The sequence below is a fragment of the Capsicum annuum genome, chromosome 6 (assembly GCF_002878395.1).
Source record: "Capsicum annuum cultivar UCD-10X-F1 chromosome 6, UCD10Xv1.1, whole genome shotgun sequence".
Taxonomy (NCBI): Eukaryota; Viridiplantae; Streptophyta; class Magnoliopsida; order Solanales; family Solanaceae; genus Capsicum; species Capsicum annuum.
Genome location: NC_061116.1, coordinates 193,054,749 through 193,076,551, shown reverse-complemented (window position 1 = coordinate 193,076,551; position 21,803 = coordinate 193,054,749). Strand labels below are relative to the sequence as shown.

The 21,803-nt window shown below is 33.2% G+C and overlaps 2 protein-coding genes across 2 annotated transcripts in view; both read left to right on the top strand.

The window, feature by feature from the left end:
• Positions 1 to 21,803, top strand: part of LOC107855831 (TMV resistance protein N) — a gene marked incomplete in the record, with an annotated part of 108,589 nt that overhangs the window by 78,598 nt on the left and 8,188 nt on the right.
• Positions 19,546 to 21,797, top strand: LOC107855797 (TMV resistance protein N). The gene is made up of 2 exons (XM_047413669.1): positions 19,546 to 20,183; positions 20,515 to 21,797. Exons 1-2 carry the CDS (start codon positions 19,684 to 19,686, stop codon positions 20,570 to 20,572), a joined length of 558 nt encoding a protein of 185 aa, XP_047269625.1. The 5' UTR covers positions 19,546 to 19,683; the 3' UTR covers positions 20,573 to 21,797.

Sequence of the window (21,803 nt, the reverse complement as noted above, 5' to 3'; positions counted from 1 at the left end):
ACTTAACCCAGGGAACAACAACACATAAACATCAAAGCAAAAGATGCGGAGCGTACCAGTAACAACATCGGGAGAATCCTCCTACTCCTGGTGGGATGGTAAGGCATAGAATCTATTCTGGCACTGACCGCCAGCAGTGCTAGATGAAGCGCCCTGAGCAGGGGCGGGACGAGGTACGGGAGCTGGTGCACTAGTAGTCTGTTTTAGGGGTCGGGCATCTCTGTTTCCTTGCCTAGCATGCAGACAATCTTTAAGTCCGTGGCCCAGCTTGCCACAACCATAACAACCCCTCTGGTCTGCTAAACACTTATCGAGATAGTTCCTACCACACTTAGCACAAGAAGGATAGAGGGTTCTGTTACTTAAACTATTTTATGACCTAGACATAGAAAACTTGTTCCATTACTCCTACCTATTTCTAGGTGCGGGAGCACTAGCTGATGAAGGCGCTGGTATAGATGAACGACTCTAGAACTGCGGGCGGTTCCCTCCATGGGACCTAGCCTGACCATACTTATGCTGCTCGGATCTAGCCCTCTTGTTACCCCTCACTCTATATTTCTCTCTTATCTTATACTTCTCTATCTATTGTGCATGTATCATCAATCTAGACAGATCTATATCCCTATTCAGTATCACAGTCCTACACTCTTTCAGTACCAAACCAGAAACACCTGTCACGAACTTGCTCATACTAGCTCGAGTGTCAAAAATCAAATCAGGAGCATACTTGGATAACTGGTTGAACTTCAAGTAGTACTCCTTAACAGTCATGGATCCCTGCCTTAAGTTCATAAACTCCTCAATCTTCGTTTCCCTAATCTCAAGCGGGAAGAACTTGTCCAAAAATGTATCTTGGAACACCTGCCAAGTCATAAGAGTAGCATCCTCACCTCTACCCTTCTTCCACGCTACAACCCAGTCATAAGAAATGTCTTTCAATCTCTAAGATACCAGCTCAACAACTTTTTTCTCAGAAACATACATCACCTGTGTGATCTTTCTCACCTTCTCAAGGTATAACTGTGGGTCCTCACCTGCCTTAGACCCATAAAACTCTAGCAGATTCATCAGCATAAAACCATAAATCCTAGCAGTAGCTAAATCACCTCCCTGCTGATTTAGAATTGCAGCCAGGTTATTAGCCTGAACATGGGCGGTGAGTTTTTAGGCTAATACCTGAAAGGCCGCCTGAAACTCAACATGTGACACACTCTCATTCAAGGGATCAACAGGTTGGGGTTGCTCATTATTGTTTCTACGGGCGTTCGCTCTTCGGGGAGGCATTTTCTGAAATAGGAGAGTACGAATTATTAGATGAGAGGGATAGCTGTAGGCACGATAGAATCTGAAAGAAAGAAACAACTTTTCCTAAAATATTTTGTTGCCTCTTGCTCATAGATGTGGCGCGCTACACATAGATAATCAAAACTCTACTTAACACGGCTTGTTAGACTCCCTAGTACTCCTTACACATTAGGCTCTGATACCAAGTTTGTAACACCCCGAAATCTCATCCCGGTGCGTCACATGGTGCTTAAGGCTACAAGTATCCCCAAGCTAACCCTTCAAGCCTGCTACTATCTATATCTCTCACTTTGGGATATTAAGTCAAGCAATAAGGCTATAACACATCATCTCAAAATTAAAATAACTGGAAAACATAGTCTAAAATCTAACATACTAAAAGTCTAAAACACAATTGCTAGTGTAGTCTGACAAAGCCTCTACTACTCAAACTGAAAACCCATTGGAACAAACCCCCAACTGACTCGAACTGATATAAAAATAATGACAACTGGGAATCTAAGAAAAGTAGGTCCTCGAACCATGAGGACTCACCAACTGTGGGATATAGGCAAAGGCACTCGAGAATCACGGTCACTGCTAAGACTGAGCACCTAGACCTACATTATAATACAATGTAGCACATAGACGTATATATGGATCAACACTTTGGGAACAAACTGAGTATATGGGGGTATATGCATTTACATAAAACAATATCATTACTCTTTAATAAAATCATGCATGCAAATAGGAATGACTCACATAGCTCGAATAAGTCTAAAATGTAAAACTCATGAATCATGAATAGTGAAGCATGTAACACAAATATCGTGAGCCATTATACTTAACTTTAAAATCTCTACGCTCCTCTTATTCTCAATACTTGAAGGCTAAAGGAACTTTAAACAATACTTTTCATTCTCATGTTTTTATCTCATGGAGAGTAAAACTTCTTTAAAACTTAAGGACTTAGAACTTTTAGGAACTTCAACCCTTGAGAACTCTAAAACTCTTTCAGACTCGGGACACTTGGAACTCGGGATTATATAACTTAGGAATTTCTTCTAACCAATATAAACAATGTGAGCTACATGGAGTCCAACGTATCGCCCATATTGAGAAGTATTGTTCTATCCTTGCCATCGGAGTAGAACCTCATCTTTAGTGATCACTGTCTTGGCCTTGGGCCCATAAATCTCGAACCTACGGTAGCACGTAGTTCAGGGGTATGAGACCTTAGAATCATACTCAACTCGGCGCTAAATACTACTCCCATACTCAGCTCAGAACTCTTAGGAAATCCACCTCAAAATAACTCAAGGGTCTATAATGAAGACCAAAACAAATTTCTATTTGCTTTAAACCATACTCAATGTGGATTTCAACTCTGTTATGACCAAAAGGCCAAATCATTCTCAATAATATCAAAGTACTCAATTCATGGGTGCTTGTAGCACAAAAGTTCATAAAATTGTAAATCTCAAGTAGGCTTTAATGACCCATAATCAAATCTCAAGTTAAGACATCAAAATGCATACTAGATGTCATAAGGATTCATAAATCATATAGAAATCTGAAATTTTCAGCAATCTGCCTTAAAATCTTAACATACTCATGTACTTCAATTTCTAGAACATTGGAGCTATTAAATTCTCAAGGAATAACAACATAAGGTATAAACCCATACTTCAATTTCATAGAAAATCATGGAAAATCATATATTCTCATATTTAAAACAACTTTTAGGCACAAGGACGAAAGAAGTGTCCTCAAACCCCACATACCTTAGATTGTTACTTAGATGAACAAACTTGCTTGAGACTCTTCTTCTTACTCCTGGGGGGGGGGGGGGGGGGGTTCTTGAAGCTTTTAACTTGGGAACCTTGAATCTTAACTCAATTTGTAAAAATCTATGGAGGATTCTTAAATTTCTTGAAAGAAGATTTGGATTTATTCTTGAGGGAGAAACCCTAGCTCTTGAGATGGTTTGAATGAATAATGAAGTTATCTGATTCGTATTGGGTATATCAAGGTGTTAAAAGGGTGGAAAAGGACCAAAAAACCCCTTTTTAAAATGACTCAAAAATACTGAATGGGATATGCAATGGTGGGGTATGAAGGTCCGTCGCTGGGTCGACGGTCCGTCGGTCCTGACCGTCGCACCTGGACCAGATTTGGACTTTCTGCCTCAACTGCGACAGTGAGGTGCGACGGTTCATCGCTAGTCTGACGGTCCGTAGGTCCCATCGTCGTGCTTGGCCAGTAAGCGGACTCACTGTCCCCTCTGCGATGGTTTGGGCGACGGTCCGTTGGCCCTCTACGTCGCACCTGGTCAATTCAACTACTTTATGTAAAATGTCCATATCTTTCTCTTCCGATGTCATATTTTGACGAAATAGGTATCGTTGGAAAAATAATTCAATTTTCCATACGATAGAAAGTCATTTTTTAGGAAAATTCAACAAGGTTTAGACACTAATCACTTGAAAGTCATTTCTTAATCTTTTAGAGCCGTAATTACACTTCACTTGACATGCTCTAAAGGCTCAGACTACGAGGGAACTTTGCGGGGCCTTACAGCTTTGTTGCAAGTCCCTAGGGAGAAGAAATATGACAAAGTCCCTAGGGAGGTTCTTTGGAGATGCTTGAAGGTAAGAGGAGTTCTATTGGCGTACATCAGAGCTATTAAGTATATGTATGATGGAGAGAAAACTCGGGTGAGGACAGCGAGAGGAGACTCAGGGCATTTTCCGGTCAAGACAGGTTTGCATTAAGGTTCTACCCTAAGCTTGTTCCTTTTTACGTTGGTGATGGACGTGTTGACGCAGAGTATTCAAGGTGAGGTGTCATGGTATATGTTATTTGCGGATGATGTAGTGCCGATGATGAGTCATGGGGGGGTGAATGAGAAATTGGAAGTTTAGAGGCAAACCCTTGAGTCTAAGGGGTTCAGGTTGAGTAGGTCCAAGACGGAGTATTTGGAATGCAAGTTTAGTGACTCGAGTTAGAAGGACGGTGTGGTGGTGAGGTTGGAATCTCAGGATGTTTGTAAGAAGGATAGTTGTAAGTATCTTGGATCTATGATTCAGGGGAATGGCAAGATTGATGAGGATGTCTCTAAACGTATTGGAGCTGGTTGGATGAAGTGGAAGCTTGCCTCGAGAGTGTTGTGTGATAAGAAGGTACCCCTTAAGCTTAAAGGAAAATTCTACATAGTGGCAGTCCGTCCGGCTATGCTGTATGGAGCAGAGTGTTGGCCAGTCAAGAAATCTCATATCTAAAGATTGAAAGTGGTGAAAATGAGAATGTTGCATTGGATGTGTGGTCTTACTAGAGGAGATAAAGTCAGGAATGAGATTATTCGGGAGAAGGTGAAAGTGGCTTCGGTGGAGGACAAGATGCGAGAAGGCAAGTTTAAATGGTTTGGGCATGTGATGAGGAGGAACACGGATGCCCCTATTCGGAGGTGTGAGAGGCTAGCTTTGGATGGATTCAAGAGGAGTAGAGGTAGGATAAAGAAATACTGGAGGGAGGTGATTAGACATGACATGGAGCAGCTTCAGCTTACTGAGGACATGACCCTAGATAGAAATGTGTTTAGGTCGCGGATTAGAGTAGAAGGCTAGTGTGAGTGTGTGGCTTGTGGCTAGGGGTTAGGAGCGTTTGGGTGTGATGGGTGGCTTAGGTATTATGAGAGTATGTCATTACTAGGTGAGTATCCGTTTTCTTATATTTATTGCGTATTGCTCGTATTTTCTCTTATTTTGTAATTCTCTGATATTTATTGGTATTATTTCTTATCCCTTATTTCTGTTTATGTTATCCACCATGTCTCTTGTTTCATTACGGCCTTGGTATACTATTCTCATTCTTGAGTCGGGGGTCTATCGAAAACAGTTTCTCTACCTCTTCGGAGGTAATGGTATGGACTGCGTACATTTTACCCTCCCCAGACCTCACTTTGTGGGAGTACACTGGGTATGTTGTTATTGTTGTTGTTTGTTGCAAGCACATAATGTTTATGTGTCTATCTCAATCAACAATACATTATGTGATATTATATTTGTTTATCTTTTTCCTTTTATATTAATCATTCAATTTAATTTTTTTCAGAAATAAGTGATTGTGATTATAACTATTTTAGGTTATTGTGTTGTTTTCAACATGGATTTATATGAACTTGACAATCTTTTGTTTAAATTTAAAAAGATGCAAAAAATATGATGCTTTATTTAATGACTTAAATAAGTAATAGATTGAAAGATAGTAGTTTTGCTATAAACCAAAATTTAAGTACAATCATCCTACGAATCAACTCAGCTTTTCTTATAATTTATTCAATATCAAATAATATTTATTTGATAAATAATTTAATTTTTTAGGTTATAAATTTCTTAATCTATTATTTATGTAATATTTAAATTTTTAAATTAATTAAATAAATAATTATTAAAATTGTAATTTTAAAATAACTGAATGCTACACATGCAAGGTCCGTGCGCAATAGACAAAATATCCGTTTACTATTTTTCATAAACTAAATTATATATAAATATTAATAATAAATATTTTTTAAAACTAAAACTCACTTAATTTATTTTTAAAATATTGTTCATTGCAGAAAGTGTAGGGATCTGCTATATGGCGTTTTATAAAAGATTTTGCTACTTATCTGTTCTATATTTTTTAATTTTATGTAAGTTTGCAAATTTGTGGTGCCTTTAGGTTTTCACCTTGAGAAATATTTCAAGGAACTCATTTATGCTTCAAAATAATGAATGTTGCTATTTGTTTTAGCCAAAAAACATTAAACTTTCTGTTTTTTCTTTGGCGTACTAAGTGGACTTTGTTTGAGTAACTTCCTAACACGTGATTAGTTGCTGCAAGATATAACTTTGTCAATCAAGCTGCACATGAACTATCAAAACATATACATTCATTAAAATGTAGTTATCAAACAATTCCTTATTTGAATTACGTATCTAGAATTTAGGGACTATAAAACTAATTAAACTTTTTACCTCATATAAATCTTTTAAAAGGTCAATTAATTGGCATGTCCGTAGCTAACAATTTTGTTGCTAATTATTATTTTTTGTTTTTGTTAATCAAAAGACTACTAATTTGATCTATTTTTTAATAATATATTCTTCTTTTTGATAATGACTTGACATGATGTACACGAGCAACGCACGTGCACTAAATTAATACTCTAAAAACCCTGAACCTAAAATCTAAATTTGTCAAAATTCGAGCTAAATAAAAATCTGATAATTTAAAGCTAATTGCAAAACGAAAACCTGCAACTGCAACACTTTTATATGTACAAGAAACCATTACACAAAATCATTCAAACATCATTATCCAATGATTAGCAATCTTATATGGTCATTTTCTTTTTCCATGATTGCCTAATCATTATTCATTGTTCGCAAATCTAATAACACCCAAGGTGGTAATGTTTTATGCCTAACAATTCTAACCCACCACCTGAACACCTCACTGCCACGATTTTCCCTTATTTAATCATCTCTTTAAATCATTGTACAGGGACTCGGTAATATCCTTAATACTATTTCATCTACACATCATAATATAAACACGACCTAGTTGTCAATTTACTCCTAATCCCATCAATTTACACAGGAGATTCACTTGGTAAATTCTAGTTCACCTCATATCAGTATTGCAGAGGTATAGCAGAATGTAGTTAGGTAGTAAGAAATTAATTCACATTAATTCTAATAGCATACATGTTACTACCTATAGGGTACTAATGCTCTCTTTTACTCCAATTCGTCCCATATCATTATTATTGGTCATATCATTATTATTGGTCAATGATTAGGAAGCATCATCTCATCATTATGGATATATCACTATAGCAGTAACAACAAATCCACAAAAATATAAGCCAACCTAAAGCGTACGTAGAAGATCTCCTCTAAAGCGGTGAAGGTGAAAATAGGGTTGTTACTGTATGTCTTTCTTCTTTCAACTTTATGATGTTACTATTATGGCAAAATCCATCGACAGACCCCTTAAGTACGCACCACCTTTCACTTAGGTACCTAAAGTAGCCTTAAAGTGTGTCACTTTGGCACCTTTTGCCTTGTTGGCGAAACGCGTGCGGAACACTCCGCAAAGGCGCGTGGAAGCCTGTTTTTTTGCTGATATGGCATATAAATGACCCCCAACGATAATATATCCATATTTCATCTTCTTCTTCATTCCCAAATCATATTTTAACCCTAATTTGTCACTCTTTTTAGAATTTCTTTATAAAAAACTTCTCTCTTCTTCTCTCTTCTTCATCTTCTTCTTCAATTTTTCAAAAGTTTGAACTTTTTCTTATTTTATTCGAATTGAATTGGGCGAAAAAGACTATCGCTATTATAAATGTGGTAATGAAGCGTTACTAAAGATTTCTTGGACTCAACAACATCCCGGTCGTAGATTTTTTACGTGTGAAAATTCAAAGGTAATGTTTTTACTTCTTAACTTAATAAGTCGATTAATTATTGATTTTGTAATCATTTTTGTTATTAATTTTGTAGAAATTGAACGGGTGTGATTTCTTTGATTGGTATGAAGAACGATACTCTTCACAAGCAAATAAGGTGATTTGGGGATTGTTGACGAAAGTTAAGTCCTTTGAAGATAAAGAAAATCGAGCTAGAAGATATAATACTGATGGTGTCGTTGCTACTTGTTTGTTGTTGTGGGGAATATGGACATTGAAGCCAAATTGCTGAAGTTTTGCCTTGAAGTTTTGATGGCCTTGAAGTTATGATTGCCTTCAAGTGTTGAAGTTGCAAAATGACTTAAATTCCTTCTTGTTGTCGTGAAGTTTAGGTGTATTTTTGTGGTGAGTATTAAGCCTTGTTAGGTTTCGTTTGTTGATGTAATGTTGGTCTTGTAAGAATGTTACATTTTGATGAAATGAAATATTTATTTTGATTCAAAATACTATCAATGTTTTGATTCTAAATACTGTCAATGTTGGTCTTGTAAAATAAAGTATCCAAATAGAAAAGCAACAACACCAACAATGTTTTACTATATGCTCCATATTGAGCTGATATCAACGCCAACAACAACTAACTATACGCTCCTATTGAGCTGAAAACAACACCACCACCAACTTCATCTATACACTTCATATTGAGTTGAACGCAACAACAATAACTTCATCAATATGCTCCAAATTGAGCTCAAAGAAACACTAATAACAAGATCATAAATATGCTCCATATTGAGCTCAAAGAAACACCAACAAGAAGTTCATAAATATGCTCCATATTGAGCTTCAGTTAACACTAATTAATAATTCAAAAAAACATGCTCCATAGTGGAGCTCACAGTTTGCCTGATACTACTTAAAGAACCTGAATTTATAAGTTTCAAAAACTAAAGAACCAGAATGTTTACTTCAAAAACTAAATTGATGTTTGGTACTGCACATTACACAATAGAATCACAACACACTATCAGACTAAAATGCTTCTTCTTGACTACTTCTTCTTCTTTTTGCTGGCCATGTGCTGCAATTGATTAGTGGTTACAGCATCTTTGTTTTTTCATTTCAAGCCTCTAGGCTTATAAACAACATCAACCCTTGTAGATGCATCCTTATAAGTTGTACCACTTTGTAGGATCCTTTGACTTGATAACCCAGGCTATTTTTTGAAGAAAAAAGAAGGATCAATAAACATTATATATATGCCCTTTATTTTTAAAGAAATAATGTGAGTTAACTTACATTCAGTATTTGGGTTCCCCTTGCACTAGTGTAGATCCCAAATTCAGCATTCTTTGACCTTTTTTATCCACCTTCATCAACATCCTTTATTGTTCCAACTCTCTCCCTCTTCTGCCCAATAGTTACTCTACTTCTAGGAAGTAGTTGAATCTTGATTCCTTCTGTAACAGAAATTCTTGTATCACCACAAAAGGTAGATTTTATAGCTTCTTTCAAGATTTTAACTCTGCTTGTATCACCACAAATTATAGTTGAAGATGCAGGTTGACTTGAGCTACATGATGCTGATTTTTTTGAGGTTGAAGGTGCAGATTGACATGAGCTACATGATGCTGATTTTTTGAGGTTGAAGGTGCAGGTTGGCTTGAGCATTTAGGCTGGAAGCTTCCTTGTGAACTTTAACCACTAAACTGAAATCCTTGGCTATGTGCTTGTGCATTGGGACCAGGAATCTAAAAAATCATAGCACACCAGTTAATAAGTTATAAAATCAACATAAAAAATAAAATTCTAAAATCAAATAAAAGTGATTGTTTTACCTTGCAAAATCTTCTGTTATGGTCTTGTTGATGACACTTGGAGCATGTTATTTTTCCACCTTTTATGGACATCTTTCCAAATTTGTTTACTGGTTTCCCTTTGCCTTTATTTCTATTTTTTGTTGGTCTACCAGACATTTTTTTTAGATTTAGGGGGCTCAATTAATGAATTGTTTGTCTCAGGCCACATCTTCATATTGGAGATTGGTTGGATAAAGTGATTATAAACCTTCATGAAGGTTTCCTTCTTACACCAATGTTTCACGTAAGGTTCAGGCTCTTTTTCAACATAATACAAAGCACAAATGGCATGTTGGCAAGGAATGCCTCTCAACTGCCAATTTCTACAACTACATGACCTATTAGTCAAGTTCACAGTATACCTATACTCTCCTTCTCCAACCTCAAATCCAACATCAGTATTCCAAAGCACCTTGCAAGCCTTAGCCCTGTCCTTATTCTCCTCCAAAATAAATTTAGCCATATGTGCAATACCACATATTCAAGTATTGACAAACTTAATCATATCCACAGTTTTAGTCATGATTTTTCTCCTAATAATTTCCTCAAACATGGTAATGATAGATTTATGTCTAGGGACTAAGATCCATGAATTAAAGGTCTCACACATGTTATTCTCAACAGCATCACACTTACAATGCTCTTTAAAGAATGTCCTAACCCATGACTCCCTAGGATAATGCAATAAATCACCAATGATATCATTACCTTGCCTAGCAAATTGGTTCATGAAATCAAGTTCTTCTTTTAACTTCACTTCAAAACTTGCCTTTGAGCATTTTCAAAACTGTTTTATTCTCTCTTCTCCCTTCCACTCTTGACTCCAGTTAGCCCAGATGTTTCTAGCACATCTTCTAATTTCAACATTTGGTAATAACTCAAGAACAACAGCATGAAAACCCTACATACGAAAAAAAAAACAATTAAAGTACTTGACAAAGAAATTTTATTTTTTAATTAATTGACAGTAAAAAAATATCAAATACTACCTTTTGCATATTAGCCATCACAGTAAGATCTGCTCCAGTACCCAACTGCAGATCCTTGTTCAAGTAGTTGACAAAAAAACTCCAACTATTCTTGGTTTCCTTGTCCACAACAGCCCAGGCTATAGGCAACATCTGATTATTTTCATTCTTTCCAACTGTAACTAGAAGTTCACCTTTACAAGCACCCTTTAAGAAACATCTATCAAACTCTATAATTCTTCTACATTCTTTCATCCACCTTTTTTTCAATGCATCAAGACACACATAGAAATACACAGATAAATTTTTACCTGGGACAGTTTCACTGTCCATTCTCAGCCAAACAGAACTGCCAGGATTGATTTGTTTGATCATCTCAGCATAATCACATAATCTTGCAAATTTTAAGTTTCAGTCCCCCATGGCCTCTCTTAGGACCTGTAACTTTGCCCTATAACTGATTGTTCTACTCACATATAATCTCAATTTTTCCCTATACAATTTCTATATTTCTCAAATTTTCAAAAATGGTTGTTTACTTATTTCATCCCTAAATCTGTCAGCAACAAACTTAGTTGTACACATCTTATTCTTGTTTGATGTTGTACACTTATGCACTGGATTATAATTCTTAATCAAAAAATTACCAAAGTCTCTGTCAAGTGAACCATAACACAACTAGTTGCAATTTATCTTGAATTTGTACTTAGCCCTCACTCTATGAGCTTCATTAGGTTTTAAGACAATCTGAACTCTATTTTTCACTGCATACCTCTCCAATGCTTTTCTAAATTCCTTAGGACTATTAAAAATCATACCAAGTTCAAAAACAACAACACCACAATCATTATCAAATCTAATTTTATTACTTCTTCTTCTTCTTGGAAAATCAATACCAATAACAACATCCTCATCTAACAAATCAGTGTTATCAACACTATCACAGTCTGAACTATCATTATACTCTTCATCACCTTTTAATCTACCACATATCTATCTTTCTTATTCATGCCAATGTCTTAAAAATCTTTATCAATACCAGCTTCACTTACTCGTATTTCTTCTCTTGATTTGAATTTTTTTAAAAAAAAAAATTGCTTCTATTTTTAGTCATAAAGGCTCTCAACTCTTCATCAATGTCTAAATCATCCTCATCAGAAATATCATCACCATTTAAATCTGATTCACTACTGGGAAGATCTGTTTCATCACTATTCAGATCTTTACTAAGACTTCTATTTTCATTCTCATCACTACCTATATCAACTTTGTCATAAGACTGTGACCCTACTAAAAGAGGAACAACATTTTTCACAACATCAACATCTTCATCAATGTCATGAAAAACGTACACATCAAGCTCATCAGCATCTTTTAACTTCTTCACTAACTCCAGTAATTGACCATCAGAAGTGATTTGAACTAAACCCCCACCATCTATATGTTGACAATAAAACCCATTAACTTTTGAATATCCAAGATCTTTGCATAGGAAAGAAATTCAACAAGACTGAAATGGTCTTTATCAATGGCAACAACGAAGATATCTAACTCACCTTTATAACTAAGATTAGGGCTGGATACAATTATTCCCCCATGATGAAAATAGGTCAAAATATAGATGTCCATTTTTTAACAAATCCCCAAACATTCCGCACAAAAGGAAATACCCAAAATACCTTTAAATTTAAAAGTACCAAAATAACCCTATAATATCAGTGAAATCTCCAAAATAAACCCTAAATTAGTGAAATCCCCAAAAAGCCGACAAAAAAATCCCTACTTTATAACTAAATCACAAAAAAAAAACTAATTAATTTATTTAAATTAATTAAATTTTAAATTAATTAATTTATCAAATTTAAAATTCTTACCTAATTTAAATAAATTTTACTTAAATAATTAATTAATTTAAATATAATTTACATATTTAAAATATTTAATTTAAATTAATTATGGGGTTAGGGGGCTAGGGGAGGGGTTGGGTGGGGTGGGGGCTGGAGGAAGAGGGTTTGGTGAGGTGAAGGCTGGGTGGGAGGGACGGGCTGGGTGGGGTGGGGGGCTGGGGAAGGGGGAGGGGTTACGTGGGGCTGGGTGGGCTGGGGACGGGCTGGGTGGAGTGGAGGGTTGGGGGATAGGGGTGGGTGGGGTTGGGTGGGTTATGGGGGGGGGGGGGTGGGGGTGGGGAGAGGCTGGAGAGGGGGTGGGGTAGGAATTTTTTTTTAAATTTATTATTTTTAAATTTTTAAAAATACTTTTAAATTAAAAATGATGGAGGAAAAAAAGGAGGGACTGAGGGTATGGGGGTGAGGAGGGGCTGGAGAGGGGAGGAGTGGGAAAAAAATTTAAATTTATTATTTTTAAAGTTTTAAATTTTTTTTTAAATTTTTAAAAATATTTTTAAATTTAAAAGGATGAAGGAAAAACAGGACGGGCTAGGGGGTGGGGATGGGAACGGGCTGGGGTGGGGTAGGGAGGGAAAATAATATTTTTTTTAAAAAAATTAAAATGATTTTTTAATTTTTAAAAATATTTTTAAATTATTTTAAAAAGATGGAGGGAAAAAAGGATTTTTTTAATTTTTTAAAAAAATTTTAATTTTTTTATTTTTTTTTTAAAAAATAAAAAAATAATTTAAAAACATTTTTAAATTATTTTTAAAATTTTAAAAATATTTTTAATTTAAATAGATGGAGGAAAAAAAGGATCCTTTTTAATTTTTTTTAATTTTAATATTTTTTATTTTTTTAATTATTTTAATGTAAAATTGACCAAAAATTGACCCCCACTCGCACCCCTAGGTGAGTGGTTACACTTTCTTTGTCCTGGTCACCATGACCTTGCCACATAGGCAAGATCAACGGTCAAAAGGTGCGAAATGTTGTTTTTGATGGGTTCAAGGGTCCAGATGACAAACATGTAAGTAGAAGTGTCCAACTTACAAAACTGACATAGTACAGGGGTCCAATAGAGCATTTTGCCTTTATAATACCCAAAACTTTTAATATATCCTCAAAGTTGATTCGGAGCCCCACAAAAATAAATCAAATATGTAAATTGACTAAAAAGTATGTTCCGGGCTTATTGAAAATATTAACATACCAAGTCAAGATCGTCGTGATCAAAGGTTGACCGTGATCAACTCAATAATTCAATTAATGACTTAAATCACCTCCGAACACCTCGAGAATCGATACTACCCATCTCCGAAAATCATAAATCACGTCTAAACACTACAAGAAGGTTAAAATTCACAAAATGACTTGAAGGATCGTTACATTGTAAATTATGCTGGGATTAGTTATTATGAAATTATTTCTTATTGAGTGTTTGATTTGATATATCCAAAATAGTATGTATTGCATAATTTCTAAGAATAAGTTGTTTGTTTACAAAATATCGTCCACCTTATTTTTATATATATATTTTCTTTGCAAGTTTTATTTATTAGTTCTTAAAAATAAAAAATTTCATCATATCTAGTTTAAATATTTTCGTGCGTGCATTCTCGTGATTGTGATGTGTGATTTTAAAAATAAAACTTCATCTTAAATTTGTTAAAGTAAAAGAGATTTTATTGTTTCTGTCACTTCATTTAAGCACATATCACTCTTATATTATAAAATATTAAAATTATCTTTATTTTAATTAATATATAAATTTTTAAAATTTTTAAGCGACAAAAAGGCTATTTAATTAAAAATATCTAAGTAGTAGAGCAATATTTTTATAAGAAAATTACAAATAAACATAAGAATTAAGCAAATAAATTCAACGTATAATATATTCATAAATAAAAATTATATTTATAGTGTATTTTTAAGGGAAAAATATATTATCAAAAGAATAATGAATAGTGAAGGAAATGATATTAGGACCCGTTTGGCCATAAAAAAATTCTCTTTTTTTCGGAATTTTTTTTCACCTTTTTTAGTTTTCCGAAATTGTGGTGTTTGGCCATGAAAATTCAAAAAATTATTCCAAAGTTGGATTCCAAAAAGGAGATAATACATAAATATGATCCTAAACTTGATACCAAATTATAATTTTGACCTTAAACTTTGATAGTGCACAAATAGGACCTTTAACTATTCAAAACCTAAACAAATATGACCTCCGATTTCGCAACCCCATGCGTGAGTCTCACTCGCGCCTACGTGGAAAGGTAATCTAATCACAAGGTGCCAAGTCGTTAAAAGGGCTGATTTGGAGAGAGGTCATATTTGTGCAGTTTTGAATAGTTAAAGGTCATATTTGTGCACTGCCAAAGTCTTGTTTTTTGTGTTAAAACGGCATCGTTTTTATTATTATTATTATTATTATTATTTTTTATTATTATTATTATTGTTATTATTATTATTATTATTTTATTTATATCTATAGCAGCAACACCTAACTTTTTTTTTAATTAAAAAATAAATAATTTCTATAGCAGCAATACCTAACTTTTTTTAATTAAAAATTATTATTATTATTATTATTATTATTTTATTTATTTCTATAGCAGCAGCACCTACTTTTTTTTTAATTAAAAAATAATAATTTCTATAGCAGCAGTAGGCTGAAGGAAGCACCCAAGAAGAGCAAATAACACCACTGGGCTATCTAAGTGTCTTGTTTCATGTGGCTCAACATTAATATACGTACATAAATATACATTTTCTACCTTATATGTATACAACTTAATTTTTTTACTGAGGGGTTCGGGTGAACCCCATGCAACCACGTAAGTCCGCCCCTGCATTAATTTAATAACATTTTAATAACGTTAATTTAATAACATTTTAATTACATTAATTTGATAACGTTAATTTAATATACTACTACTACTATCCTTGATAACATTAATTTAATAACGTTTTCTTAAAACTATAATTTTTTTTATTATTAGTATAGTTTTATCTTTAATTAAATATTTAAATAAATAATATTAGATATATTATATAACTTAAAGTCGTCCTCTGCTTTATAATATATATACATACCCGCGCGATTTTTTTTTCATATGAGGCTGACCCACCTAATTAATAAATCTTCAATATTGCTCTTTTTTCGCAATGACAAAAGAAATTAGATGTCATTTTCATCTTTGAGCAGAAAATAATAAAAAAATAATAGTGAAAAGTCATTTAAAGGTCATATTGGTGCAGTTTTGAATAGTTAAAGATTATATTTGTACACTATCAAAGTTTAGGGTCATATTTATGTATTATGCCCTTAGATTTTAAGCTGGACGTGCCCAGTTTTGCGTGTTGAACACGCGTTTTGCCACGCAGGATCGGAGGTCATATTTGTGTAGTTTTGAATAGTTAAAGGTCATATTTGTGCACTGTCGAAGTTAATGTCAAAGTTATAATTTGGTGTCAAGTTTAGGGTCATATTTATGTATTATTACTCTTCCAAAAAGTGAAAACAACTTTTTGTTGTTTTCACAATTTTTCACTTCCATTTTCAACTTTCATTATTATTATATATAACTCCAAAACATTATTATTTATTTTCTATGGTATAACATCATTTTTAATTGTTACAGATATTCTAATCTCTTTTTTCTCTTTTAATCAAAATTTACTAACGTGAAGTAAAAAACTAATAAATGACAATCTATGGCGGAAATATATCAACTTTTATTTTGAATGAACTATATTGTAGAAATATAAGGTCTAGTACATGATGTTATTTAAAAATGAGAAATTTAATATTTTTTTCTTGTCATTCTAATTTTTTGTATATGTTATATAATGGCTATTATGATTTTAATAAATTATTAAAAAGTGGTCAATAAAGTCGCATATCAAACATAATGAAACGATTCATATTTACAATACAATAATATTCAAGAAAAATCAATATCATCAATAAAAAAAAGCAAAAAAAATAGTTATTCAGAAATAATTCATCCGTAAATTTTTTAAGAAAGACCAAATTCAATAAAATAACTAATTCAAGTGAAAGTAATTAAAATTTTCATCAACAAATTTAAGAATATATAAAATATATTTATATCCTTCAATAATATTTATCAAAATATATTTTTCTCTATTCAATCGATTATGGTTAGATAAACTCATTTAGCTCGTACTTGTGATATTTTTATTCAGATTTTAGAAGAATAACAATCATAATAATTACTTTGTTGTTAATTATTTTATGAATTGTAGACATATAAATTATTTTCTCGACATTTGGTTGTATGTTAGTAGATAAATTAGTAGTTGAGTGATTTTGATAATTTTTAAAAGTTGAGAGCATAAAATCATATTTAAAAAAGATTTTTCAAAACTTAAAAAAAAAAAAAAAAGATATGGTCAAACACAACTCCAACTTCATTTTCAACTCTAACTCCAACTCCAGAAAAAAATTATTTCCATGGCCAAACGGATACTAAAAATATATGAGAACATACATGAATGTGAAAAGTGAGGTATAAAAGAGAATTTAAGGAGGATATTTTTATTATTTTATATCGGGATAAGTTATCCTGATATTACTAGACCATTCAAAGATAGGAATAACTTATTTTAGTACTAATTATTAATTCTGATTCCACACTTTACAACTAAATAAAAGATTAAGGAGTACTAAAAAAATTAACCGAGACTATCTGTTCTTATCCCTCACGCCAAACGACCTGTAAAGGATCGTTTGGTTGGGAAATGGTTATCCCGAAATAATTAATTCCGCAATTAGTTATTTTGAGATCCCGAAATAACTTATCCCACCATGCATATGAGATAAGTTATCCCATCATTATAGTGTAAATGGTGGGATAAATTATCACGGAATTGACTTATCCCTCCAACCAAATATAAAATAAAATAAAGAATCATTTTATTGCGAAATTACTTATCCCTTATATCTCACACCAAACGACCCTTGGGTCGTTTGGTTTGAAAATTGTTATCCCGAGATAACTAATACCGAGATTAATTACCTCGGGATTACCCGGGATAACTTATCCCACCATGTATATGGAATAAATAATCTCAGGACTAATAGAAAAATGATGGAATAAGTTATCTCGGATTGAATTAATCCCTCCAACTAAACAAAAAAAATATATTCTTTTATTTTATCTCAAAATAATTAATTATCCCGAAATAACAATTTTCAAACCAAACTACCCCTAATAATATTATTAATACCCCGTCCATTGAAAATGACATGGTAGTATCTTTTTAAGGTGGTGGGAAGCTGAGTCTTTGTTTTACTTTCAGTCAATGGAGTACTGATTGTTGTCAGATGATTCTTCCTTCTCACTTCACACTTGTGCAGATACCCAGAATCCGCATACATGTGTGCAAAAATATTACTACTACTACTAAAACTTCAAGAAATATTATACTACCTTTCTTTTAATTTATTTATTTAATTTTAATTTACCATAAAATTTAAGAAATTAAATAAGCCTTCAGAATCTTATTTACTTAAATTAGAAATACATAAAATATATCAGAATATATTTTAATTTTATAATGTTAAACATGTCATGAAGAAAGTTAGAATTATTATTATAAAAAAAAGTATTTTTTTAAGCGGACTAAAAAAACAAATTGAAACGAAATGAGTTTTTTGAATCCATTCCAAAGGGGTACTAGATATAGTTATTTGAATCAACTTGGTTAGCATGAATTTTGAAACACTAGTATGAGTCCGTTTGGATAAGCTGAAAAAAAGTGATTTTTAAAAAATTCTTTAAAAGTGCAGAAATTTATGTTAAAAATAAGCAGTTACGTGTTTGGATAAAAGTGCTGAAATTAAAAAAAAGTTGTTGATGTATTTGATAAACAAGTGTTGTTAACCACTTTTTTTGTCAAAATGTCCTAAATACTCTTAAAGTTGTTAACAATATATAGAGTTGATTATTATTAATTTTTATTTCTAAAATGATTCAAATTAAAATTAAGATATATATATATATATATATATTGTTAATATAATATTAGAATTTAGTATTTATATATCTATTAATTTTTATTTTAAAGATAAATTTTAATTAGCCTTAATTACCCCCCCCCCCACCCACCCACTTTTGATAACACGAATACAGTTGCAATTTCATATATATATAGAGAGAGAAAATATTATATAATATAATATTTTCATTAATGACTATTACATTTGTGCGGTAAATTTTTTTTTGTTGGTTAAAATAGTTTAAATCATCAAACAAAATATATATGTTACTAATTATTATAATTACATTAATAGATAAATAGTTGGTCACAAATGATACTATTTGTTTGCTAAAATGAATCTTAATTGAAAAATATATTGCTCGTTGATTGAGTGATGGCTATATCACTATTAAAACATTGTTGAATACGAATGTTGCGTCGTCAAATATACATGAATCGTTCACTAATCGTTCATGACTTTGAATATCTTCGGTGAGTGTTCTCCCAATATCTTTGTTGGTGAGTTTTTTTTCTTAGAGAAATTTATATGTTGTACAATAATAATTGTCCAAATTTAAAAAAAATATATTAAAGAAGAGAAATAATACATAAAAATCATATTTCATAAATTAAAAGTTTCATACAAACGAGGTACTAATATGGCTAGAGTTAAGTTTGTCATAAATACAAAAAGTGGAAATGTTTAATTAATACAAATATTAATGGATTATAAGCTAAAAAAAAATCAAATGGACTATAAAAGGGTAATTTTGAAACAAGTGAAAATTATAAGGGATACAAAAGTCATTTATTTGGTCAACTTTCAATAGACTATAAGCTAAAAAAATAAGTAGCTAATAACCAACTTCTAGTTTTTGGCTTATAAAAAATAAAAATTGACTTTTTTCAAGCAATTTTTTAAATTATCAAACACTCCTAAAATTTAAAAATAATTTTTAAACTATTATAACCAAATTATAATCTAATCCAAACACCTTCTATAACAAAATGTGTCGGTGCTTTTATAAGAGAAAAAAGGAACTTACAATAAGTTGTGCACTGACCATACTTTGTTTAAGAGGTCTGATGAGGCCAAAAATAATTCTTGTAACAGAGAAAATAAAAATCAATTGTGCCAATATAAGTGATAAACTAAAAGAAAAAGGGTCACCACCAGACCATACACATCCTTTGGAATTTGGAATATGGATTCCCAAATTCCAACTGTCAAAAAATGGAAATACGATGTTTTCCTGAATTTCAGACGACAAGACTTGGAGGGGAATTTTGTTACACAACTTTACAAACGTCTGGAAGACATGGGAATCAACGTATTCAAACCTGAGTTCGAATATGAAAGAAAAGAAGAACCAATTACAACAGAAATCTCGGAAGCCATAGAGGAATCAATGATTGCTATTACCATCTTTTCCGAGTACTATGCTTCATCGAGACAGCGCTTGGAGGAACTCAGTAAGATAATGGAGTGGGTTGACAACCAAGGACAGGAATTCTTCTTGGTGTTCTATCGTGTAACTGCATCACAGGTCTCAGGCATCATTGATCAAACGTTGGCCCAATACATTGCAGATGATATCATTTTTTCTTACACGGTGGAGTTGCAGAGATGGACGGACGCTTTCTCTAAAGCATTCAACATTGCGGGATTTAAAAGGGACAGTTTTCCTTTGGAACTTATCCGTTGGTGAGTAGCAACTCAAAAGAACTAGTATATGTTATGTAGTAGTAGTAGTTTTTGGAATAAACAAATTAAAGCTGCTGTGAGATTTAACGTATGTTTTTACGTGTAATTGTAATATTTTGAGCTTGTTTTAGGATTTAGGTCATCTGTGATCGTGCTATTTGATGCCATTTGGATCCCTGAGATATCTCTATTTTGGTCCTTAGGTTAGGCCTACTCTAAAAGTTCCACTTTGTGGGAAAGAATAATTTCTCGTTGGCTGTTAATACTTCATAAAGTTGGTTATTAATAGTTCATAACTAAATTAATGTCAATTTTTATGTCCATTTTCCAGCCAATGGTTTGCTGAAACTAACTTGGACATCCCCACTGTCAGTTTTTTCGTTCTCTGAGTTAGGAGTCTAGAGGTGCATTTTCAGACTAGGAGTGTTTAGTTGCCAGATGAGGCCAAGTTAAGTATCCATCTATGTATTATGTCTTATTGGAAGACATAATACTTGTCTATGAGTGGCAGATTGACTCTCATTAACCCAATTCTTGATGCCGTTCCAACATACATGATGTCCTCGTTCCCTATCCCAATAGGGGTCATCAATAGGTCGAATTTTTTGTGGCATGGGAACAAAGAAATGAAAGGATACCACCTGGTCAAGTGGAAAACAATAATCTCTTGGAAGAAACATAGAAGTCTGGGGATAGTACAAAGCAAAGCTCTCTAAGATGAAATGGCTGTGGAAGTTTACTAGTGAGCATTAACTACTGCAAGGAAAAGTTATTAAAGGCAAATATGTTCAGGAGGATAACTGGATGACCAAGGACGTTAATACACCATCTGGGGTTAGTCTATGAAGATCCATTAGAGTATTCGATCCAAGATAAAAGTGTTAGATGGGAACAAAACTAGTTTCTGGAAGGACAATTGGTATGTGGTTGGAAACCTGGAAATGGTCTTTCCATATATATTCATCTTAATTAGTTACCAGCAAAAGACTAGCAGATATGTGGGCACTTCAAGGTTGGAACATTAACTTTAGAAGACAAATTAGTGATTGGGAAGTGCAAAGAGGGGCAGACTTCTTCAGTACACTTGAACAACTTTCCGGGTTACAAATAGGTGAAGATGTTCCGTGGTGGCCAGACAACACCAAGGGCCTATTTAAGGCTATTGCAACATCCAAATTGATGAATCAATCGAACCATCTGGCAATGGAAACAACCTTGGAAGACTAAAGTCCTTCACAAAGTAGCCTGTTTTGTGTGGTTACTAGCAAAAGAAGCTGCCCTTATGTTGGAAAATTTGATGAGTAGAGGTCTTCCATGCTCAAGATGCTTCATGTGTAAGTAAACAATAGAGAAGGTCAGCCATCTCGTTGTGCATTGTCGATTTACAACTCAGCTATGGAGTATTGTCTTAAACCTCATACACAAATCCTAGACTATACCAGGAAAGGTTTCGGAAGCTCTCGGTAGCTGGGAGGAAATAGGTTCATAGGCTAAGGGCAAGAGTAGATGGAGAATTGTCCTTGCATGCATTTAGTGGACAATTTGGAAGGAAAGAAACTCCAAATTTTTTGAGATATAAAGGATGATGTGCATAAGATCAAGTTGAACTTCATCTTACTG

Coding starts and splice junctions, on each gene's coding strand:
- LOC107855797 (XM_047413669.1), top strand. CDS start 19,684: ATGGATTCCCAAATTCCAACTGTCAAAAAATGGAAATACGATGTTTTC. Junction 20,184..20,514: donor CCTTTGGAACTTATCCGTTG/GTGAGTAGCAAC, acceptor TCCATTTTCCAG/CCAATGGTTTGCTGAAACTA.